General features: G+C 43.7%; 4 protein-coding genes across 4 annotated transcripts; 1 reads left to right on the top strand and 3 right to left on the bottom strand.

Annotated features, from left to right (window-relative positions):
* Positions 3425 to 4992, top strand: LOC8073433 (probable purine permease 11). Its single transcript, XM_002447919.2, has one exon. The coding sequence runs from the start codon at positions 3881 to 3883 to the stop codon at positions 4922 to 4924; it is 1044 nt and encodes a 347-aa protein (XP_002447964.1). The 5' UTR covers positions 3425 to 3880; the 3' UTR covers positions 4925 to 4992.
* LOC8073432 (casparian strip membrane protein 4) lies at positions 9008 to 10211 on the bottom strand. The gene is made up of 2 exons (XM_002446571.2): positions 9776 to 10211; positions 9008 to 9670 (listed from the first exon to the last, which is right to left on the bottom strand). The coding sequence occupies exons 1-2, from the start codon at positions 10009 to 10011 to the stop codon at positions 9328 to 9330; spliced, it is 579 nt and encodes a 192-aa protein (XP_002446616.1). The 5' UTR covers positions 10012 to 10211; the 3' UTR covers positions 9008 to 9327.
* On the bottom strand, positions 12479 to 15151 carry LOC8073431 (vacuolar amino acid transporter 1). Its single transcript, XM_002446570.2, has 3 exons — positions 14735 to 15151; positions 13965 to 14599; positions 12479 to 13396 (listed from the first exon to the last, which is right to left on the bottom strand). The coding sequence occupies exons 1-3, from the start codon at positions 14937 to 14939 to the stop codon at positions 12848 to 12850; spliced, it is 1389 nt and encodes a 462-aa protein (XP_002446615.1). The 5' UTR covers positions 14940 to 15151; the 3' UTR covers positions 12479 to 12847.
* LOC8073430 (ATPase ASNA1 homolog) lies at positions 21069 to 25234 on the bottom strand. The gene is made up of 11 exons (XM_002446569.2): positions 25078 to 25234; positions 24570 to 24778; positions 24427 to 24486; positions 24019 to 24117; positions 23491 to 23556; positions 23340 to 23408; positions 23183 to 23248; positions 22407 to 22469; positions 22221 to 22319; positions 21827 to 21961; positions 21069 to 21587 (listed from the first exon to the last, which is right to left on the bottom strand). The coding sequence occupies exons 1-11, from the start codon at positions 25193 to 25195 to the stop codon at positions 21450 to 21452; spliced, it is 1122 nt and encodes a 373-aa protein (XP_002446614.1). The 5' UTR covers positions 25196 to 25234; the 3' UTR covers positions 21069 to 21449.

Raw genomic sequence — 25254 nt, 5'->3', positions numbered from 1 at the left:
GCAAGATTTAATGTGATCGTAAATCTTAAAAAGTTTTTAGATTTTGGGTGTAACTATAAACCAGGTCTCACTGAAACTAAAGCGCAGTTTTTATGCTTTCAACAATAATCCTAAAACATTGAACGTGTCGTAAGATCCAACATTACAGAATTAGCCCAAACACATCTAAAATTATCAAAGAACATGTATAGTTGCATGGTCGGATCAACATAGGTTGCCGATCCTTCTACTCCAACCCTCAATTGGTCATGTAGCCTGATTTCCTTTCTATGACCATTGATAATGTGATCAATGACCTGAAGTTACTGTCCTCGTGAAGTGTACTCCAGTAGCACCCCTCCCCTTTGGTGACAATGGCTACAAACTGGTCCTTAAATATAATTTACAAACATAGATCTAACATAAAATCTCGGTGGTCAAATGAGAACGCGGATATCACGGTAAACTTAGAAAGATGTGTTATCCTATAGATATGGTATCCATGGAGGTAAAGCTGTGTGCCTAGCTCCGAATATGAATATGTTGTCGTGCTCCCTGTCGCCTCCTAGCTTCCAATAAAAATATCTCCAACCAGCCGGCTTTATTTATTTATATACAAGGGAGGGAATGCAGCCGGCGCAGCCCGCTTTGTTGCAAAATTTTTCGATTTTGATATTATATCACTTTCATTTGTATTTGGTAATTATTATTTAATTATGAACTAACTAGGCTCAAAAGATTTATCTCGTAAATTATAGGTAAATTGTATAATTAGTTTTTGTTTTCGTCTATATTTAGTATTTTATGTATGTGTCGTAAGAATCAATGTGACGGATAATCTTGAATTTTCTCAGAACTAAACAAGGCCGAAGCAATGGCCGAGCAATAACGCTCTCAACATAAGAAGACACTGACATGCAAAAACTATAGCAGCCAGCAGGATATGATTTTTTTACTTGCATGAGTGATTGACACTGGTACCAAATCAATGGCTTTCAACCTTTTATGAATCCGCTGTGTTGCAAAAACTAATACTAAGTCTCTGTCATTTTCATTAAACAACAGCGTGATGAAATTGGTATCCGTCGATTTCAGATACACTTGTTGATTAATACTCCACGCCGCTAAGTACTTTGTCCTATCTTATTTAATCCTTGAGTCTGGTTTGCCTCTAGAAATATATTTCTTTTTCCTAAAAGAACAATAATTCATTTACCTTTGAAACATATTAGTCCCTATTTGTCATAGCTTCACCAATAAGGTCGGAAAGAAAAATAGTAAGAAGAACATGAGAGAAAAATAGAAAAGAAGAAAAGCTATGGGTATTATGATACTTTATTAGTTCATCATGTGAAGCTGTTTTGTCATACAGGGCCATAAAAACAAAAAAAAAACTTCACTAGTGGAGCCGAGCTGTACTAAACGACAATGCATTCATACGGCTAGGATGTGCGCATGCGTTGGTTTATAAAAGTGGGTGTGATTACATGAGTGTCTACACGTTTTCTTGAAAAGAATAAATTATGTACAACCATATTTCCCTCCGTTCCATATGTGGAGCTGTTATTCGAGTATGTTACTTACCCTTCATCAATAAAGCGGATGGTGCATCATCAGAACTCAATGCACTAGAGTTGCTTAAGCTTTGGGCGAATTGGCATATGAATTGCACAATTTTGTCTGTCGGCTTGTATTTCCTGCAGTTGATCCCTCAAACAAGAAGAGACCTCATTTGGAGATGTTTGGAAATATTTCGTACTTTAAGCTGGAAGTTCCTCCGTGCAGTAATGCATCGCAATCTTTGAATATACATAGGCGAAGTTATAGCTGGTGCATGATCCATTTGATTAAAAAATGGGTCCATGACCGTGAGTCTTCAAGCAGGTCTATATTTTGTTTACCTTGTGGAAGTGGGGTCTTGGACTGAAGGAAAAATGTCACATATTTTTCTAATAAAAAGATATCTCCCAATCGTAGTGCAAATAGATGTTCTTTGACAATTTTTAATGTTGGGATAGTATATATAGGATGCCAAGGAGCCTTGAGCTCATTGCCCAGTAAAAGAAGTTTCAAAGACAACCAGAGGACACATGCCCCTGGTAATTTTTTTTTCAACGTCTATTCCTGGTTTTTTGTTTAAGCCAGCAATATGACACATGCTCAAGAAATTCAGCTCCAAGTTAGAGGTACTTTCTCTTAACAGAACCTCTTAATTTGCTTCCTGCTTTCGTTATGCTTGAATGATTTATAAGTGGATCTTAACAAGCAAAAAGTACAGAACTGTTTCGATCGTTTCCGTGGTCGTTGATGGCTTCCGATCTTAAATTTTTTGTCACCTTTTGGAGACAGGAAACACTGGTTCCTCTTTCTTCTTTCCTCGTGCTTTTTTTTCTAAAATTAATGGTCAAATGTCCAGGTTGTCTTGTGCTTGTGATGCTTAATTGTGTTGCCGTCCTGAGCCGGCAGATTTGTTAGAAAACCAACGTAGTAACATTGGAGTTGTCTGCCACTGTAATCTCAGCCGATTTAGATCATAGCATGGACAACAAAAATGTTTCTTCTCAAGAATAGTTTTTTCAAGGAGAGAGATATAGGTTTAGAATTTAAGGTTTCTACAATCCGTGGAAAAGGTACCGGGACTTATCAAATTTATAACTTAATTTGGCACCACACGAAGGTGTCACAACTTCTTACCCGCTCCATTTCAAAATATTTGTGATTCTAGTTTTATCAATAAGCCAAAAAATTTTATGTTTGCCTTTCTATAAACTTGTAAAGTTAACTAAATATCATGTAAATTATATATTATGAAAGTATCTCTCATGATAAATCTAAAAATGAAAATATTATGTTAAACTATATGAAATATAAGAGTTGGTGGCCAAAGATATTTAACTTAGGATAATTAGAATCACTTTTTTTTTAAAAAAAATGGAGGGAGTACCTAAGGTGTCTCCCTTATCATTATAATTAATGGAAAACTCGGCTTTTAAGGATAGTAAAAGGCCCTAGAAATTAAAGAGGGAAACCAATTCAAAAAATATATTTTGGCGCTTTAATTTTTTTAAAAAAACTTAGTACATCAGTAGTGCATATAAATATGTACTCATACAAAAATGAAAAAATTGTGGTTCATTTACATTAAAAGACGAAATTCAGGAATTTTGTCTTTTAGTGCACCTGAACCTAGAATTTTTCTTTTCGTGATTTTTTTGAAATGTGAGTTTGAATTTAAACTTTTTCGAGTGAATATATATATATATATATATATATATATATATATATATATATATATATATATATATATATATATATATATATATATATATATATATATATATATTGAAAATGATCGGAGGAAGAGGTTCCTCACCTTTATATTCCAAACAGAAGACCGCACACACCGGTCACCCGTGGTGCGAAAAGAATTCAGGGTATTCAGAGTAGAAGCGCAGATGTATGCGTGCCAGGCTGCCAGCTTAGATAGCTGTTTACAAGGTTTTGAAGTATACGTTTCCTCCAAGTCACTAGATCATCTCGCACCCTATTTAACATAATACGGCTACAGAACGTTTCATTGCGGAAGACGTGCCCATTCCTGGTGTCCCAAATTCTCCAAAAGATACTCAGGAGAGTGAACGGCCACAAAGATATATCCAGCGCCGGTGGTAGAGTAGGAGTCCACATCCCTTCATCATCTTCATCGCAGATGTTCCCGAGTTCCAGATCAAACCAGACTTTCCTGCTTTCAGCGCTATGGATGTGCTAATTTTTAAAATGTTTTGAACGATCAAAATTTATATTTTCAGAACAGGAATCCGGCAATGGTGAACAGGACAGCCGTGATGACGAACCTAAAGCCACCAAACGACGGCTGACGAGAGGAAGCGCCCGATGGTGGATGACGGTGGTGCTCGACATGCTGATGGTGCTCTGCGGAGGGACGGTCGGTACCCTCCTGGGCCGCCTGTACTACAATTCCGGCGGCAAGAGCAAGTGGGTGGCCACGCTCATGCAGTCGGGCGGCTCGCCGCTCCTGGCCATCCCGCTGCTCCTGACTCCCCCGCACCCGGCGGAGGAGCGGCAGCCGGCGGCGCCGCCGTCCAAGGTGGCCGCCGTCTACGTCGGCATCGGGGTCCTGCTCGGCTTCGACAACCTCATGTACGCGTACGCGCTGCTGTACCTGCCGGTGTCCACCTTCTCGCTCGTGGCCGCCACGCAGCTGGGCTTCAACGCCATCACGTCGCGCCTCATCAACGCGCAGCGCTTCACGGCGCCCATCGCCAACTCCGTCGTCGTGCTCACCTTCGCCGCCGCGCTGCTCGGCATCGGGTCCGCCTCCGACGACGAGACCACCTCCAGCAGCGACGTGGCGCCGCGCGGCAAGCACGCGCTCGGCTTCGTCCTCACGCTGGCCGCGTCCGCCTCCTTCGCGCTCATCCTGTCGCTCTTCGAGGCGGCGTTCGAGAAGGTGATCATGGCGCGGACGACGCGGTGGGTGCTCAAGGTGCAGATGTGCACGAACCTCGTGGCGACGGCGGTCGGGGTGGTGGGGCTGTTCGCGTCCGGGGAGTGGCGGACGCTCCCGGGGGAGATGGCGGCGTTCAAGAACGGGAGGGCGAGGTACGTCCTGACGCTGGTCGGCACGGCGGTGTGCTGGCAGGCGGCGGCCGTGGGCACGGTGCGGCTGACCGCGAGGGTGTCGTCGCTGTTCGCCAACGTGACGGGGACCGTGGCGCTGCCGCTGGTACCGGTGTTCGCGGTGGTGCTGTTCGGCGACAGGATGACGGGCATCAAGGCCGTGGCCATGCTCATGGCCGTGTGGGGGTTCCTCTCGTACGTGTACCAGCACTACCTCGACGGCCGGCGCGCCGCCGCCTCCGGGAAGGGGGCCGAGTGCGGCGTCGTCTGTACTGCCGCACGGACGGCAGGCGTGTCGGCTTAGCGGGCGAGAGTTGCGTTGCGTTGTGTAATTCACATTATCTTCGCTTCAAAAATGCTATTTCGTTTCAACCATTATCATCACGCTACAAACCTGAGTTTCGGCAATATCAGTGGACGCGGATAATTTAGATGAAAATATAATGGACTTGCAAAAAATCGTGTGCCTGACTATAAGCGAGGACGCTTATTGCATAAAAATTGCAGCATTAATTCGTTGTAGTTTTTGTGTAGACATAATATGTAATTTTCGGTTTTGAAAATAAAAAACTATTAAACGAAACCACAAACCCCAAGAAATCTAGTTTGTATTGATACAAAGACAATTAACAATTTATAATTATTTATATAATCAGACAAGGACAAAATATAGGTTATCTATACCTATCTATAAAGAGCGAAAATTTCAGTTTGCCAAATATTTTCTTCTGCCCCTAATCCTGTCCGTGTTCGGTTTACTGATCGCCTCCTCCGTCCAACGTTTCTAGAAGGGCAAAAATAAAATAAAAAACATTCTAGAGTTCCTAATGCAAAATCTTATATTAGTCCGCTCTCGCCTCTGTAGGCCCAATCAGCCCAGCGATGGAAGGTAGAAAAAAAATAAAAAATTTTCTAGGGTTCCCAATATAAAATCTTCAATTTACTTTTATTTTATTTTTTAAATCGGCTGAGAATTAATAAATACATAGTAATTCATAGAAAAATCTAAAAATTATAAAACAAATTTTGTTCAGCTCTACATATGTAGATCCATGCAGTAAATAAAAAATATCACAAATTTTAGTACACTTTTTTTGAAAATGCTTGCCTATGCTTTTTACTCTAAAATTAAAATTGTAGTTATCTTGCTCCAATTATTATAAAAATTTAATGGTAGCCTATTTAATGTGATGCTTGATTCATATTTCATAGCAATCCTAATCTAAATTAAAAAAATAATGCTAGCATCAAACTTCTCATGTTTTAATATAATACTGAGGCATATTAAGAGGTAATATTAGAGTGAGATAAGATTTAACTATTTTCTATTTTTATTATTAAATAAATATGTCTTTAAGCTACATATTATTGTAAATATTAACTATCTAATACCTTTTTACTCTAAAATTAAAATTGTAGTTATCTTGCTCCAATTATTATAAAAATTTAATGGTAGCCTATTTAATGTGATGCTTGATTCATATTTCATAGCAATCCTAATCTAAAATTAAAAAAATAATGCTAGCATCAAACTTCTCATGTTTTAATATAATACTGAGGCATATTAAGAGGTAATATTAGAGTGAGATAAGATTTAACTATTTTCTATTTTTATTATTAAATAAATATGTCTTTAAGCTACATATTATTGTAAATATTAACTATCTAATACCATAGATGTTATGGTTATCAATAAAATAAATTATGGACTTTAAATTTTATAAAATAGATAAATATAAATAGATATGTAACATTATGTCATCACTTTCTAGGGTTATTTGATGTTTTTCTTCCGTTGCAATATTACCAAATTGAGGAAAAGCAATTTTTTTTTTAAAAAAAATTGTGGCCCCCGGCCCCCACTCCTCCCATGGCTCCGCTCCCCGTCCCCGTCCACCCGCCAATCGCTCCTATCCCCGTCCCGCCGCCACCACTTCCTCCGCCGGGGGCGGAGGCGAGGCTGACTACGAGGTCTCCGACGACCACCGCGCCGCGTGGGAGCGTCACGAGCAATCGGTGCAGGAGCTCCTCTAGCGGCGCCGTGCCTACGCCATGGCCGTGCGGGCCTGCCTTCGTCGCCTCGGCGAGCGCGAAATGGAGCGCCACGACCGCCTCCGAGCCCTCATGGTCCGGCTCGAGGCCGATGGCTAGGTCGATCGTCTCCTCCACGCGCAGGAGGACGACCACGCTGCACGCACCAGCGAGGAGGAGCAGATCCAGTACCCCTTCTTCACCAAGGGCACGCAGGAGCTTCTCAAGGCGCGTGTCGACATTGCACAGTACTCGCTGCGCCGTGCCAAGGCCAGGATTGAGATGGCCAAGCGCTGCCACGAGGATTCCGATGAAGACCTAGAGGCGGAGGCCGAACTCGTCGTGAAGTAGGCCGGAGAGTTTGTCTTGGAGTGTAGCGAGATTGGAGATGATCGCCCTCTCATCGGTTGCTCCTTCTCTTGTGATGCATCAATGCTGGCCACAAGGTACTTCCTCTTAATCATACGGAATTACATATGCTTTGTTCATGTATGTCTCAAACAAATGCTATGATGAAAGGATGTTGAGAACTGTTACCTATTAATTGTATTATTATGTGGCGGCTGTGGCTGTGGGCTTTCGTCACTAACTGCGCCGCTGGTTTTGCTTTGGATTGCACTAAGCGACAATAAAAGTGGACTGATCTGACGTGCTGTTTAATGGAATTGTTCCCTCATGTGATGCTTTTATGCTTTCTTTACCTAATATTCTTCTCCTTTTAATTTCTATACATATTTTTATAGCATTTTTTTACTCTTTTTTCTCCATTGTACATGAAGATTTCTGATTTTTTTTATGGGACATGATTTTTTTCTATTTCTTCTCGAGGTGATTTCCGATATTAGTTTGGTAGTTTTGTTTGTTTTGGTGGGGTTATATTTATTTGATTCAAGGTTGGACTAAACTCATTTAAATTTTACAAAAAGTGTACAATTATCAAATCATAAATTCTATACCCCGTTGCAACGCACGGGTATGTTTTGCTAGTAACTATATAAAGACAAGAATAACAATTTACTTGTACTAATTGGTGGTGGACATAAGTGTTGCCTGAAATTATCTCAAAATTCAGGCACGTGAAATATAGGAGGGTGAAAATTTTAAAATTATTTGGATTACTTTTCTCTAAAATTAAAGTGGATATTTTTTCATCTCACGTCATTATTTGTAGTTGTGTGATGAAAAACGAACCAACACACACCCTCCCAACCCATCCGTGTGTCTAATTAGTTGTTAGTCTTATGGATCCAAATTAATGGACATTAAATTATTTTTGAGTAATTTACATACAAATTTTGGGGATTATTTTTGAGTTGTCTTCAGTAATGGTAGGAACAGGTAATTTAGATGAAAAATTAGGGTTACTTTGATGTATTTTTCATAATGGCAAAGGTGTAGATGCAATTGTCATTATTGGCAATGACGGTTAGAGTTTACCAGATTAAAGCCAAGCTTCTGATTATGTGAGAATTATGCTAGCTCTAGAACGGTTGCCATAAACTGGGAGGTCTGTGACGGCATCTGGAATGTTCCTCGAAAAGCCGAGCGGAGAGCTGAAATTAATAGATATAGATGATTTTGATTTCATATCTTAATTAGTTTTTTTGAACGAGAATATCTTAATTAGTTAGCTTAGGTCTTGTTTAGTTCACCCAAAAATCAAAAACTTTTCAAGATTCTCTGTTACATCGAATCTTACAGCACATGTATAAAGTATTAAATATAGATGAAAACAAAAACTAATTACACAATTTGTCTAAAAATCGCGAGACAAATCTTTTAATCCTAGTTACCCTATAATTGAATATTTTTTGTCAAATAAAAAAGAAAAAGCTAAAGTGTCAAAAATTTTAAAAAAATCAGATCTAAACAAGGCCAATTGTTTTGATCTTCCCATAAAAAAATTCTTACAACATTTACCAGTTGTTTGCAGCTTAGGGCACTCGCAATGTAGACTCTATCATAGAGTCTAAAATTATTTATTATCTCGAACAATGTGGACTTAGAGTCTAAATAAGACTTGAAGTCTTATTTTTTCTACCTCTTTCTTCAATAAATATGCTGCCACATCAGCAAAATACCATAAATAATATGTAATTAATTGTCTTGGACTCTGTGATAGAGTCTTGCATTGTGAGTGCCCATATACAGTATATATATGTCTCATCTCATGTGTCTACTCACGCCCTGTTCGTTTCGTTCAAATTTGACTTATGATGATATTGATATTGAAATGTTGTGAGAGGAAATCTTTCGCTGAAAATACTGCTGAAATAGTGTTGTACCGAGTGCCTATTGGGTGCACGGCTGCACCACTGCAGCTGGACAGGACTGCTCCGCGACAACGCCTCAAAGATGCAGTTGCAATGTATAGTTCCCCTTTCTTTCCGACCATTATCATCACACTACAAAGTACAAACCTGAAACTCGTCCTTTATAGTTGGAGGACTACACAGTTTCAAAGATTGGAAAGAGAGCTACTAGCAATTCAGAACAAAAGAGCAAACGAAGAACAAAAGTACAAAAGAGACCACACAACAGAAGCAGATGCTGCAAGCATTAGTATTGGTGCATGCACCAATGCAGGATCAAATCGACCAGAAAGAGAACAAGGCTCCTTGGTCTCCACTGCGATACCCACGGCTGATATATAGATGCATGGGGCTGGATCATCGATCAGTGGCGTCTGGCGAGCGCGAAGGCAGACAGGAAGATGAGGACTATGAGCAGGACCATGGCGGCGAAGGAGCCGATGAGGGAGCCCGAGATGCGCTCGCAGAAGGAGTCGAACTGCTGGCAGATGGCGAACCAGTTGGCGCGCACGTTGCCCTTGTGCGCCAGGTACACGATCGCCGCCGCCGCCGACGCGCCGGCCGTCAGCAGGGCCAGCATCACCGCGTCGAAGAAGACGAGGATGAGGCGGCTGTAGCGCGCCCTGGGCCTGATGATGTGCACGATGGACAGCGGGATGGACAGCACGAGGTACGTGCACACCACCGCGTTCGCCGCCACGAAGAACCTAAGGATTGCTCGCCGTGGAGACATGGATGGCATCATCAAGTCAGCAGTCAGCACTTAAACTGAAACCTGCTGCGGCAGCGACAGACAGATAAGGGGAACTTACGTGAAGGACGGGAGGTCGCTGTACTTGGCCTCGAACTGGATGAACTGCGTGAAGAATGGGAGCGTCTCGTTGGTGGTGCCCATGGAGATGGCGCTGGCGATGGTGGCGACGATGGAGAGGAACCTGAGGAAGACGTCGGCGATGGACACGGCGCGGCCGACGCCCGCCGCCACCGGCGCGGGCACCAGCGGCGCCTTGGAGCTCTCCCCGTGCTCGATCACCACGTCCTTCGTCATGGCGTGCGAGCAAGTCCCGGCCCTGCTGATCAAGCCTCTATCTAGCTAGGATAATCAACGAGCTTGGAGAAGGATTCTTTGGTTGCAGTTCCAGATGTTGAGTGAGGTTGATGTTGGCTGGCTGCTGCTTGGATTTTTGCTTGAGATGTGAGATGACTGCTGCTACGCCGGGTTCTCAGACCTTCTTATACGCATGGATGGCGCTGAGATTTCCTTCCACTGGGATAAGCAATTTGAGCAGCAGCTTGTGTGTGCCTCAACAAAACCAACAGCTTGTTTAGTCAATCATGCTGATCAGAGCAAAGGTGGTGAGTGATTTAGGTGGCTTTGACAATTAATTGTAAACACCAACTAAAGCTCCACTGCGCATTGGTTGACTCTGCAACCGCTCTCACTTGCTTTGCAAGTACTTTTGATGTCGATCTCAACGCTCAACAGAGCACGATCTTTAGCACGTTGTGTGCCGAACCCAAACTTGCATGTCTCGAATCCTAGTCCGTTCCAGCAGTACAGTACTACAGTGCTAGCAGCTAGCACACTGCTCTTTGAACTCTGTTGGGTTTCCATCCCAGCTGACCTGGCTTCATCCGCGTTGAATCATGCAGTCTTTTGTTTTGATTAAAGAATGTTTGTAGTGTGATGGTTGGATGATGTCCTTGAAGATGCCATCATCTGTTGAAGCAGTTCAGCATCGCACCCAATGCAACGTGCTGTATTTGATGATGATGATGAAGGCACTTTCCGGAAGTACAGGGCATCACTTCCTGCTTTCCTGGGCTTTCTGCCATCGCGTCTCATTCAGACGACAAAGGTCCGAAGTTTTGGGCTAGGCCGAAAAGGCACCGTACCGTACTGGGCTACAAGCAAAATTCTTAAGTTTCAACCCGCGTAGCACTGACTTGATTTCAACGGCCCATTAAGGGGGGACTGGGCTTTCCAGAAGCTCACTCTCTCTTCCTCCAAGGCCATCACCTGTCAGGACTCAGGAACCATAAATAAAGCCTTTACTTTAATAAAACCGATTTTTTTAAAAAAAATCGTTCAATCCTCTCAAAAGAAATTTAAAAATTCCTAAATTGTCAGACATGAAACAGAACTAAAACTCTGAATCTTAACATGATACGACTCTTGCTGGTATATAGAATCCGTTTCCTCAAAGAGCATTGAATCTTAATCTTAAGCCTTCAAACGATTATGTAAGTTCAGATTGATCCTCTGAATGCCTGAAGAGCAAGTTCTGCTCAGAAATGAAATTGTCAAGTGACCTCTCATCCCGAACCGACGCTTCCCAAACTTGAAAACACCATCCCGACCTTCCGAGCCCTTGATAAGCTGACTCCGTGGCCCCTCACCGGCGCCGTAGCCGTTGACTTTTCAGCTTTAATTCCCCATCCCCAGCTCCCAAATCCTTCTCCATCTCGTCTCCACACGCAACAGCATCCAAGCAGAGGAGAAGCCAGAGAGCCAACAGACAGGAGGCAAGAAGCGGCGGCGGAATGGACCGGAACCTGAGCGGGTTCCTGATCGGGTGCGTGGGCACCGCCGTGACGCTGCTGGCGTACCAGCAGACGGTGGTGACCAGCACGCAGTGCGTCGCCGCGGGCTTCGTCGTCCTCCTCTTCGCCCTGTTCGTCAAGGAAGGATTCATCTCCCTCTGAAAGCTCTGGTGCGCCGCCTGAGCCAGCCATGAGGAATCATCGCCTCTTCGTCTCCGCTGTTTGTATTTCTGCTGATTGCTTGCTTCGGTCCCGCAGCTGCCGCTGTGTTTTGCTCAGGTTCCTGGAAAAAAAAACACTGTAATAGTAGTGACTTTTGTGTAGTGCTTGGTTGAGTCATGTTGACACGGATGATTGTGGCTACTCTGTCGGAATCGATGTATCTTAGTATGTACTGCTTGAAGAACAGCAGACTGCAGATCAGCAGAGTTCTTGCTTGCCTTCTTTAGCTAATTATATTGGTACACGAATCCTAATTGTGTTGAGCCTTGTGTTGCCGTTGTTCCAATCCTACTGACACTTTGGCTTGCCAATCCATCTATAGGTTAACTTTATATAGGAGTACAAGTATTAATAACTGCTTGTAATTGAGTTTGTTCTCCCTTGTTGAACTAATAAAATTGGCATGAATTCACCCAAAATGATTGATGCTGTTTCATACAAGCTTTTAGCCTCAGCTAAAGGAACCAGGAAGCGACTGCAGTTCTTCTCACAACTGCAGTGAAACTAAAGTTGCTGAGTTACCTAGTTTCGTTTGAAGTGTCCTACGCAAAATGACTACACCCTTTTGTGTTTGCTTTAATGTTCCTGGAACGAGATAGTCTATTATCATCTAACTCGGATCCTTAGTTATTATTTAGTTCGTGGAACGGAACAAGTTGATTTATCACACCTCATTTCTTATAAGCTTATAATTAATACTAGTTTAAGGAAGACATCATTTCCTTAGAAGCTAATAATTAGTACTAGCATGACTAACAAAGTCATTCCACTAAATTTAAGAGATGGACTCACGATACATTCCCTTATCTAAAATGGGTTGATTCCCTAAACCAAACACACTCTATTACAAAAAGAAGTCAATGGCTAATGCTCAGTCATACAAGCTTCAAGATGAAATAGTAGCGCACACGCCCATATATAAACAGATCACCCTATTATCTTTTCATCAGTACAGCACTGTTTCCTCCATCTCCTTCCCTCGTGTCTACAAACATCACCTTCTAACTGGTTCAAACTTCAAACTAATCTGCTGTGTTGAGATATGGAACTGTTGATCGCTGCAAAAGAACGCCGACTGTGACACTGTCACCGACATTTTTCAGACGTGCCTCTGTTCTTCAGTAGTCGAGAACAATCTTCTTCACAGAAGCGTACGTCCCGGCCGCGGCAACCACGGAGCCCAGAACAATAATGGTGGCGATGAGCGCGACCTCCGCCCTGCTGCAGCGCGCCACGCCGAAGATCTTGAGGTAGAAGATGCAGGGGAGCAGCATCGCGGCCATGACGCTGAGGAGCGAGCCGACGAGCGCCATGAGGTGGCCGAAGAAGGGCACGGCGATCGCGACGACGACCGTGCTGACGACCAGCAGCGTCCTGACCAGCACGTTCACGGACCTCTTGCTGCTGCTGCCGCGGCCAGACCCGGAGCCGGAGCCGGCGGCGAGCTGCAGCCTCTCCTCCACCGCCGTCGCGAGCGGCGTCACCATCAGGGCGTACTTGGAGAAGGGGTTGATCAGCGTGGTGTAGATCGCTAGCTTCGAGCCGATCTTGCCCTCGGGCAGGTTCAGCGTCACCTGGGACTTGACGTCGTCGCCGTACATGAGGTAGCCGAGGATCGCCATGGATCCGTAGTTGAGAGTGCACAAGACGAAGCATATGACAAGCACCTATATGCGAGCGGAAGATAGACACTTAACAAACTTCAGTCTAGTCAGAGGAAGTAAAAAGGATTTTTTATCCTTGAATACTGTAATGTATAGCTGCATAATCCATATAGCCTATGGCATAAGTATACTGTCCAGTCACTGTCAGATATTTTATTTACGATCCTGTGTAGTGTTGTTTTAATAGTGAACCATTGTAGTAGTAGTATAAGACAAAGCATTTGACGCATCAGTTTGGAACCACACATGGAGATGGCAGCGCAGCTGACTCCGAGGCACCAGTTGCAGCTAGTATCATACTCTGGCCATGACAGCTGCTACTGAAGGCTATTTGATTTTCTAAGGAAACCTACTGATCGTTACTTCACAGCCAGTCAGTCAGGCATTGAGTTCCCTCTTTTGGTATCTGGAACTTTTGTTCAGGACAAATGTTACTTCCACTTCAACACAAAAAAAAAATGCAGTGGTAGAAGTAGAATGAACTACTAAAAGGAAGCAAAGCATTCTGTTTTCAGTTATGTCTTACTCTTCGGTGCCATGACCATGAGAACAATGCACAGCAGCAACTCACCCTGGAGAACCTTTTCTTCTCCTTCATGGAGTTGCAGAGCGTGGGGAAAATGGCATGGCCGCAGTAGCAGAAGGTGTAGAGGCCCAGAGCAGTGGGGAGGCCACTGACGTTGAGCATCCTCCCCCTGGCGTGGAACCCGACGCCGTCGGCCACGGCCGTCCACAGCACGCAGACGACGACGACGGCCGACGCGAGCACGCCGCTGGCGGACACGTAGGCGAGCACGCCGAGGCTCCGGAGCCACGTGGTGGGCAGGATGACGAGGGCGACGAGCACGACGAAGAGCTTCTTCCCGGAGACCACGAGGAGGGCGGCGCCACCGTCGCCGAGGCCGAGTCCGAGGCTGAGGCTGGTGCCCGGGAACAGCTTGTCCAGGTTGTCCCCTTCCAGGATGAGGAAGCCGATGGCGACGAGGTAGAGCTCGGCGTAGAGGAACGCGGACGCGGCGAGGCGGCCGCCGCGCCCGAACGCGAGCGCGCCGATGTCCGGGTAGCCCCGCACGGCCGGGGACGCGTCCATGCACCGCTGCAGGAGCAGGCCCGTGTAGCAGCACACCGCCGCGACGACGAGCAGGAGCGCCAGGCTCAGCCACCCGCCCTCCGACAGCGCGTACGGGATGGACAGCAGCCCGACGCCTGAGAGAAATTAAACCAAGAACGATTGTTGGCATGGCAACACCACCCTGTAGCCTGTACTGTAACTCCAGTAGAAACGAAACTGGCACTGGCAGCGCAGGATGCAAACGCGACATGCGTGTACACATGACTCACCGGAGAGGCCGTTGAGGCCATTGAAGCAGGTCCGCACGAAGCTCGCGCCGCCGTCGGGCTCTGCGGGGCCGAAGCCGTGCGCCTCTCCGTCGCACGCCGCCGGGTCCTCCTTGCGCGCCTCGTAGGCGTGGAGGAGGGGCTGCTGCACCAGCGCGGCCGGCGAGCCGTCGGGAGGGCCACGCGACGCCGCTCCACCATTGGCCATATCTTATCCGGCCGCTTCCGCTGCAGCTAGCAAAGCTGGCGCGCGCGAGACCGGTGGAGCAGAAGCGAACCGAGCACAGACGAGCAGAGCAACGCCGCGCGAGCCGTAAATAATAACAAGCATGCGTTGTTTAGGGGGAAAGCTAACGTCGTTTTTTCTTTTTTCTGCCCGTGGCCGTGGGCACGGTGCCACGGTGATGACTGACGACTGACGAGACGAGCACAGCGCCACGAGTTGGCGGGGGTTTTTTTTTCCTGCTCGCGGCCCGTGTGGCCGAACTGGCGACCCACCGAGATTGCGACGCGAGCTACCGTGCAGCTGCACTCGAATCGGCCACGTTCAAGGGCGTCCTCTGTCTGTCCTGCCTCACTCTTTCGTCTTTCCCTCCAACGACGGACATTTCCCTAGCGTTTAACCTTGAGAAAGATGCTACTCCAGGAACAAGCCGGGCAAACTTTTGGTTGCCGACTTCCATGATCCCAGGTGTGTTTCTTTCAGGGACGGTAAAGCCAGGTTACCTAAACACAATCTTTATTCTATTTTTTTTGGTAGTAGAGCTAAAAATTCACTCCAACAGATTACCGTGGTGTCTGACCCCTCTACTTTTCTCCTCTCATTACCTATATTTGTTGGCTCAATAGATGGGCTCCTATTTTTTTTCAAAAGTTTCTCTCCCATGCGCAAACTCCTACACACCGCTTCACACGCCGCCACACCGTGCCCCGACACTGCTCGCCTTCCCCATCACCGCCCGCCTCTTCTTCTCGCCATCTCCCCACCTTACCTGATGACAATACAATTCAACACCGTTGCTACACCTCGGTAGTTGGCGCCTCGACTAGTCTAGCAGCACCAACAATCTTCTGGGTATGCCTCTTATTGTTGCTTCTCTAATATCCTCGTCGTGATTTTACTACCAGCTTTACCATCCTCCTGCTGCTAATAGCTCTGCAAGCGACCTCACCGTCTCACACGTACCACCCATCGTTGTGTAGCCACCACTGCTCTAATCCTCTCCTTTAGGCTTTGCTAGTTGACACAAAGGAACTAAAAACTCTTGAACCCTAGCCACATATCTCACTCAATTCCCTCTCACCTTTTTCTCCAATGTCTCTCAACTCTTTTTTTTTGGCGTGATGAAGAGGGTACAAGTGGTGCATAAACATGCTTCATGTCTAGCTTTCACCATATTAGATCGTCTATTTTGTCCTATGAGAGAACTAGCTACATGAGGCCATATGTTTAGTTCGTGGACGAAAAGATTTCGTGACATTGTAGCACTTTCGTTTGTTTGTGGTAATTATTGTCCAATCATGGCCTAACTAGGCTTAAAAGATTCGTCTCGTAAATTTTGACCAAACTGTACAATTAGTTTTTTATTTTCGTCTATATTTAATACTCCATGTATGCGCCTAAAGATTTGATGTGACGGGGAATTTTGAAAAGTTTTGGGATTTTGGGTGGAAGTAAACAAGGCCTGAGTATCACATTGCTGATTGTAATGTGGTACACTGGATGATGTGATAGGTACATGACGAAACAACCTTCATATGAGGATGATAACAAGTTAGGGATCTTCTACGATGGATACAACACAAGCTTATTTAAGTGATGTTTGGTTGTATAGATTAAAATTTAATAGGTATCACATCGATATTACATGGGGTGGCTCATGGGATATTCGGATACTAATAGGAAAACAAATTATAGATTCTGTCAGTACTCCGCGAGATGAATTTATTAAGCCTAATTAATCCATCATTAACACATGTGTTATGTAGCAATTAGTATCTAGTCATGAACTAATTAGGCTTAAAAACATCTCGCAAATTAGTCTCTAGCTATATTTTTAGTTTCGTAAATAGTTTATATTTAATACTTCATGCATGTGTTCAAACATCCAATATGATAAAGACTAAAGTTTATTAGCAGTAACTAAATGGGGCCTTATTATTCGACGATCTTCCCATATAACGTTTCGGCATTATTTGCTACACATATGTTGCATCACCCATTGAAATGCTTCAAATTTTTGAAATGGTTTTAGGTAAACTGTCGTGTGGTTTATACTTTTTTAATTAGAAAACCTTTTTGCTTTGATTAGTATACATCTGAGTTTGACTTTGCTGGATACGATGCATAGCACGTGCATGACACATAAGGCATGCTTATCTGTTATATTTGTTATAAGAGATGTGTGAACCTCATGTTGGATAACTAAGCAACTTTTCTCTCTGTCATATGCTGCCGTGCTTACTGACTACTAGTAGTGCTGCACGCAGCACGCTTTTTTCTTTGTTGTTATATATAATAACGGCCACTACAATGCTGATATATAATAGATGATAGATATTTGTTGCCGCGTAAAGGCGCAAGAGAGATTGTCCGTTTTAGGGGAAAAAAAGGGGAGACGCTATACATCAGGTGTCCATTTTTTTTCAAAATTTTCAGGCAACGAATCTAAGTCATCCGAACAAGATCTTATGACTGTCCTCTTTTCTTCTTCCTTAGGCCATTCGCGCTGCTCACCTGATCCTACTGCGCCCGCATCGGCCTCCTCTTCCCCTTCCTCCTTCCCGCTGTCACTATGGCCAAAACATTGGAATTGGAGGTTGTTACCCTAGACATTTTCGTCCGAGAAATCTCCCCCTTACCCCTTGTATTCTCCTTTTTCCTTCTTAATTACTACATCTGCTAAATATAGGTGGAAACGTAGATACTAAGAATTTAGTTGCGTCTTTTACAATAGGCTGGCCAGAACCACCTTTTTTAAAGATACTATCTCCATTCATAAAAGAATATAATTCTCGGATTTTAATTAAGGAGTTAAATAGTCTAAACTTTGACTAAATTTATATAAAAAAATATAAATATCTTTTTTATAAAATACATAAGGTGACGGGAGAGTGGGCGTCCTTGCCGTTCAGTCGCGGCCATGTGCTCGGCCTCGGCGGTAGGCAGCCATGCACGGTAAAGTCAGTCCAGATCCCCTGGTCGGATTGGCTGGTTTCACGAATCATACAGTTTCGTCGCGATCGCCCCACATAACGCAGATGTTTTTGTCTGCGAACGACATCGATGTGGTGGTATACTGGTATAGTATTTATATATCTATATCTCCTAGAAAAAAAATGTTTATTCACGACGACGCACGGAGCTCGACTTGGGAAGAACCCAAGTGTACAGTACGTGAATGAATGAGGACACTGGAGTGTAGGGCGGCGACCTCACGTGCTGCCACTGCCACCTCAGTCCTCATCCAATCCATATCCGCAGTCGTATATACTCGCATGTGGTGGTAGATAGAACGCGAGGAAGAGAAGACGAAGACTGCTTCGCGTCGCGTACAAACCATTTGTGTATGTGCAACCTGTTCTGCTTCGGTGAGCTCGGCCCGATCGAAGGCCCAACGGCCAAACCCGGCCTGTTACGCCAACGGAGATGAGGAGTTCAATTTAACTTTAACCAACTTTATAGAAAAAAGCATCAATATGTATAACATAAAATAGGTATCTTTTGAAAATATATTCAATAATAAATCTAATAGTATTAATTTGGTACTATAAATCTTAGTATTTTTTTCTATAAATTTGGTCAAAGTTTTAAAAAATTGACTTAAGATAACTCTAGAAATTGCACGGAGTGAGTACATCCAGTCGAGATCGCCGCCGCCGGCTATTAGTCCCGTCAGCCAGGTCAAAGAGGAATGTCCGCTCTAGACTCGAGCAGCCAACACGCGAGGCCACACAACGAGACTGTGAATCATCCTTTGGGTCTTCTGGAGTTGTAGTACTCGTAGATGACACAGCCAAATGCTTCAAGCCTCTTTGTAGTAGCAATCAGCAAAACGATGATGCCGACACCACGCTTGCTGCTGAGCTGAAAGCATCAGATACAAAACTCAATTTGGCCGCCGTCGCCTGGACTTCGTGGACGAGGAAGAAAATCACCAAGCTAGTCAAACAACGGGGGTTTCTTGGAGGGTCGCCGGCGCCGGCGCCGGACGAACCGGTCCGTGTTGATGAGACGCCATGAGCATGGCGATGGTAACGTCGCACTGATCTGGCAAGGTAACAGGTCGAGTGGTCACCTCCCGCGGCCGGGCAATTTAGGGAGTGGATGGAAGGGACCGCGCCGTCGATTGGACGTGCGGCGGCGGCTAGCCCAAAAAAATGAGGAGAAGCATGCATGGAGGATTTGTGGCGATATGATTGTATAGTCTATAGTTTGGGTGAACATGAAGGGTTGTGTTATTGGAAGCTAGCCCAGATTTTCTAGGGCAATAGGCCATACAAACGTTTGGCATACATGCAATAGGCGCTGGACATTCCTGTGGCCTAAGACACGGGTTGAAGATGAGAGAGCCTAGATTGACCTCTCGTCCTCTCCCAAGAAAACAGGAAGCGGACGGTGATTCGATCAGGAAATGTTGCTACAGCACCTACTATAGTTGTGTTAGGGTACTCACAATGTAGACTCTATCGTAGAGTCTAAAGTCATTTATTACCTCGAACAATGTGAACTTAGAGTCTAAATAAGACTTGAAGTCTTATTTTTTTCTACCTCTTTCTTCAATAATAAATATGTTGCCACATCAGCAAAAACCATAAATAATATATAATTAATTGTCTTGGACTCTGCGATAGAGTCTTGCATTGTGAGTGCCAATGCAGACTCTATCATAGAGTCTAAAGTTATTTATTACCTCGAACAACGTGGACTTGGAGTCTAAATAAGACTTGGAGTCTTATTTTTTCTACCTCTTGCTTCAATAAATATGCTGCCACATCAGCAAAATACTATAAATAATATGTAATTAAGTATCTTGAACTCTGTGATAGAGTCTTGCATTGTGAGTGCCCTTAGAAGAGATTGCGCTAGAACAAGCTATGCCAATTAAACGAGGCCTAGTCTCTAGTCTCTTTTTTTTGGCAATGACCGTGTACCCTGTCTTGTTATAGAGACCAAAACTTTATTTTAAACAAAGCTCTTTTCTATATAAAATGGTTAAGTCAAAACCAAAATCAATTCGCGCCAGCAGGTAGACGTGCTAACACATGCCTATATATGTTGCGTGCCATGAACGATCATGGGCCAGAGAAGAAGTAGAGTTAAACCATCTCAGAAAGTCATTAGCTTTGGTTTCTGATTGACCGTGGTTTGATAGCAGGTGACGAGACCGGTGAGGGTGGTGACATCGGCTTCGACTAGAGAATAATAAGATCCGTCAGGCTCTTCGCCTTGACGGCTCTATCTTTGTTGATGGCTGGCAGCCTAATGAGCAAGGCAATGGTTTTGCATATCTGAAGTTTCAGTTGAATCAATAACTTCTTCGACATCTTACTTCGATTTCTACAGCAAAGTTTTGGTACCCTATGTTGTGGCAATGGTAGAAATCGATCAAGCATGTGTTATTTGGGGTGAAACTCCAGTTGATTCTCTTCCAGTAGTTGCAAGATCTTGTCCTCAGCGGCAAGTTGCTATTACGATCTTCATTGAAGAGAAAATCTACATCTATTACCTCTACAGTATGCTTTTAAATATCTCTCTTTTTTGCGCAAAGTATACTTTTTATAAATCTCTAGCAAGCAACATGTTTTTGGAAGAGAACAATCTCAAAAGGCCTCTTTGTATTTTTTTTTCCTATTGGTCAATGTTTGTCAAAATGTTTATTTTTCTTTATATATATATATATATCAGGCCCAAGAGATGTTTTTAGTCTCTTTTCAAAAAAAATGGCTAGGAAAAAAGGTGTTTTCCATGACTTGCGGTTGATGGTGTTGAGTGAGCAAACAAGATGGGGCAAACAGCCAACACGGCATGGAAACGGGTACGTGTTGAGTGAGCAAAAAATGGACTTCCGTCCACACTTCCCACATTCTTTTTTTTCAAAAGAACGACGGAGCGTGGTTGAAAAGTTTTATTTATTGTGAGAGAAAAACAATGTACCATAGCTGATAAGTGAGGCTGAGTCCATTCCACCTTATCCCTTCACATTTTGGAAAAGAAATATACTAACAGAAGTGTCAAGCCAGGGTTATCCTTTGGTGTGCTATTGGTACTGATAATATCAAATATCTGTCTATTTCGTCATCACTTTCTCTCCCATCGACCCATCCTGTCCATCTCTTACTTCCAATTATCTTATTCCATCTCTCCATTCGAAGAAGCTTCAAAACCTTCATTAGTTCCACACTTCCACATAGCTCGGCACACAGGAGGACTCACGCTCCACCTTTCTTAACCTCACAAGAGATACACATAATAGCCACCTTGAGTACTCAATTTCCACTTGATTTCTCAGAGATTAATCTTCTATTTGACCTAACATTTCTTATGGGCCTTAGAGCTTATTCAACTCTAATTGAAATATGCTTAACCACGTCTAATTAAATCTAATAAAGCTAGCTAACTCATTACAATTAGCTCGGACAGATCCAAGTAACCACGCAATGAATTATGCAGGGCAGGTTTGCTTGTGAGACACGGGCAAAGGTTTGTACTACGTTGCTACTTCCACACTGAATCGCTGAGGAATCGGAGTGCAGGGACGCCTTTCACCTCCATGTCAAGGAGCTGAGCCTGGATCAGCTTCAGGCCGCCAAGTTGATGGTCCTCCAGTATCGCACGGAAGGCACGTGCTTCTTCCTGAAATTGTAAGGTTTGCACTCAGACAGCTGCATCCTGATGCAAATTCAGAAAGCAAGGCTAGCTACAAGGGATGTGAATAAGCCTTCGATAATAAATAATTGAATATATGCCACACTAATATCCATTGAAAGGCAGTAGACAGCAGACTTGTGCATGGATGGAGCTGTCCTGTCCAAACCAAGTGCTACAAGTCATGGGCAAAGTTAGAGTAGCCAGAACAGCAGAAGTTTGCTTACCCTCCTCTTTGCAGCACAGAATCTGCAGTCGGATGCAGATGGTGGCAACACCTGATTTACGATGAGCCTTCTTGCGTCCACACCATCCTTCATTAATGACGCGTGAAATCTTGATGACTCACTAACTGCCATCATCTGAGCAAACAAAGCATCCACAAGATTAAACTGGCTCCTAATCTGCAGCTAGCCTTATATGACTTTCATGACCTGTTGAAGGATTTTTCTTTCTTTCTTTCTTCTGAATCAGATTGTTAATATACCAAGCAGCATAATTTCTATTGCCCATGGAAGTCTATGGATAGAATAATAAACACACCTCCAGATATCAACAGGGTAAAACTACAGTTAAAACTAGTAAATGTTGCCGCCATTGCAAAATGGTGGTAGCTTTTACCGTTGGAATTGTCACAATGATGAATTCTGTTGATTGTGGATCAAATAGAATCTCACGCATTCTGGCAATCTGCTTCCTTAGTTCCTCTAGCTTGGCAGACTTGATGAAACAAGGAGGATGATAAGCTCACAGTTTTCTTTTCAGCCCACATTAAAACAAATCAACTAGAAAATGTTGCACACTTACGATTACTTGGACATTCTTAAGAGACATATTAGAGGTTGGCATGGACGAAGCGACATTAATGACCTGAAATAACAATGTGCAGCACCATGCATCACACATTTGCATAACCAAAAGACAGATTCCAAGGTTCTAGAAAAACTCAAAGGGAAGAATGCAGCAAGACAAATTTCCAAGCTTGCAGAAGTTTTGTTGTACATGTAACTTGTAGCCTTTAATGCCTAGTACACTCTATCTGTTTTGTTTCTCTTCAACAATTAAATATCCCCAACTGCATTTGCAACACAAGTATACTACAAATGCTATATTGAAGCATACTGTGATTTTTTACTCTGAGCAGTGAGCACATGCTGCATGGAATTTACTGCCCGGCCTCTAGCATGCGGATAAAGGGATTCAGTGAAGCACAATTAAAGGCATTAACTCCATAACACGACAGAGCCAAAAGGAGTCAAAACAGGGGACCCTAGACAAACAGTTAGGTGTTACAGTCTACAGTCTCAAAGAGGTGCACTCTCCGAAACTCCAAATTGAAACCATGCGACAATTTTCGCACTGACAGTATCTCAAGTGCATCTGCACATAATTGTAGAAAGTCCCTAATCACGTTAGCGATACCAGTTGTCCTTGCCACTATGTCATAATAATTTATAATCCCTAGTCTACATCACCTAATATCACAAGGAAAAATAAGTATCAAGCTTAAACATATACTCATGCAAATGAAATTCACGAAGGTAGCATAGAAGTAAGCTCACTAGATATATTAAAGCTCTCACCTTAATGCTCAAAACGAGGAACTTTTGAAACCAATCAGAAGCTGACAGAAGCTTAAGTGTATGTCCCTATACAAGACGCACGTAGTCAAATAACTGTCAGTGGATGAAATGAAGAACATAATCAGATTGGAAACATTGTGGTGAGAAGGGGACAAACAGTGGATGGAGCATCCAGCACTATACGCCTAAGTTTATCAAGCCCTTGTACTTCAATAGATTTTATCAGCTGCAAAGGATACACATCAAGTGATGAGTAATTTTGGAAAATGCATAAGGAAACAATAAAGCACGTAAATTTCGATTGGTACCTCTGATAGTAAAACTGCTTCATCAAGTCCAGGTGGTATTATAGTCAGCATCTCATTAAGCATAGACTTTGCAACCATGAAAGGACAAATGCAAGCACAGGTAATGTGATCTATAATGAATTATAAAGAAAGAAAACTTCTATTCTTGAGCAGCAGCAAATAAATACTTTATTTGGGACAATCCCCTTGGCATTAGACAGCATCAAACCAAACGTGTAAGTGCCATGCTGGATCAACTGACCACTAAACTACAATGCTGAAGAACTGATAAGGAGACGTGCTAAAGAACAAAAACAATGATATGAAACTAATTGCCCCGAGGAAAATTCAAGCATCTCCATTTATCTCAGGTCATGATACCAATAAAAAGAAGATCAATGCAACAATCAATATACACTGAGCCAACAAAGAAATATAGCTTGAACTTTATAGTTTCTGCATTCACTTAGTGTGGAGACTAATAATTTATTGGAGGACCATTCAAAAGAAAATGAAGAAGGAAAATGGAAATTTCTAGGTGGTGTATACCATAATATCAGGATGTGTTCCAAGCCCCATCTTTCCAAGTAAATTGTTGATATAAGATCCAACATCTTGAGGTTTTCCCTTTAACTTCATATGGCCAATCTGCAAAAGAATGTGTTGCGGACAATATAACAGATAGTTAAAGCCAAGCCAGCAGGACAAGAAAGAGGTCTGTAACATAAGAAAACACAATGAATCATCGCCCTTGGGAGCTGTCCAGCCAGGAGCGAAATGATTTGGATGATCTTTAACCATTTCTTACAAAACCAAGCGTTTGTTTTTATCATGTTATCTACCACCAAAGGCAATCCAAGGCTTTCATTTCCCAACCGGGCAGAACCTGCTTAATCATGATAGCACAGAACAAAATTTGAAGTAGAATGGCAAAAGCTCTAGTATAGCATATCCTACCTCAACTGCAAAAAGAGAGTCAAATCCATCGACGCGTACAGTTTTGCCATCACTCGTGTCCTATAAACAGCACAAGCAAGACATTCAACAAAGGTACTAAAGAGACAGTTTTTTCCGAGAAGGTGACAGAGGCTTTCAGATACTTGTTCAAATAAATCACCCAGTGACCGAGATGGCTCTGTCGATGCAATAAGTGTTGGTTCACCATGGTTGGCAAACTTCACAGCAAGCGACGCCGCCATGCTTGTTTTCCCCACACCACCTTTGCCTCCAAAGACATAGTACCTCTGTGGAGAGGCAAGCATCTTGCCGAATCCTCCACCCGCATCCACCAAACTGGAATTGTGTCTTTCTGTACAACATTTCAGTAAGAGAATAGTCAGCGTTTCCCTTTCTACTTCAGGGGAGCATCTCAGGTTCTGTGTAATCAAATATTAATTATGAAGCAGGAGTATCGGGGGCAGCGAGATTGTTGGGATCCCTCAAAATCTAAGATTTAGAACATTCCAGCACAATAAAACATGAACAGAACATGAATTAGCAACGATCACTGACTACAAATCGCCAAATGAAAAAGCTGGTTAAAGCACCCGAAAATTCGCACGCATTAGCTTCCAGCTAAATGAGAAATGGATTGACAAGAGGACAAACCCTGGAAGCTCCAGTGAAACACGAGGGGCAGCAGGGGCTTCTCTACCGCCGGTGTAGAGATCCGGCGGTAGCCCACGACGGCGAGTCGCCGGTACATAGGTTTTAGGAGCGCCGCCATTTTGGTTCGGCGCTGGGTTCTGCTGCCCTTCTCGGTGTGTTGGCTTTTAGTTGGAATGG

Source organism: Sorghum bicolor, chromosome 6 (genome assembly GCF_000003195.3).
Source record: "Sorghum bicolor cultivar BTx623 chromosome 6, Sorghum_bicolor_NCBIv3, whole genome shotgun sequence".
NCBI classification, from domain to species: Eukaryota; Viridiplantae; Streptophyta; class Magnoliopsida; order Poales; family Poaceae; genus Sorghum; species Sorghum bicolor.
The sequence above is the reverse complement of the archived record's forward strand: the minus strand, read 5'-3'. Positions and strand labels throughout refer to the sequence as shown.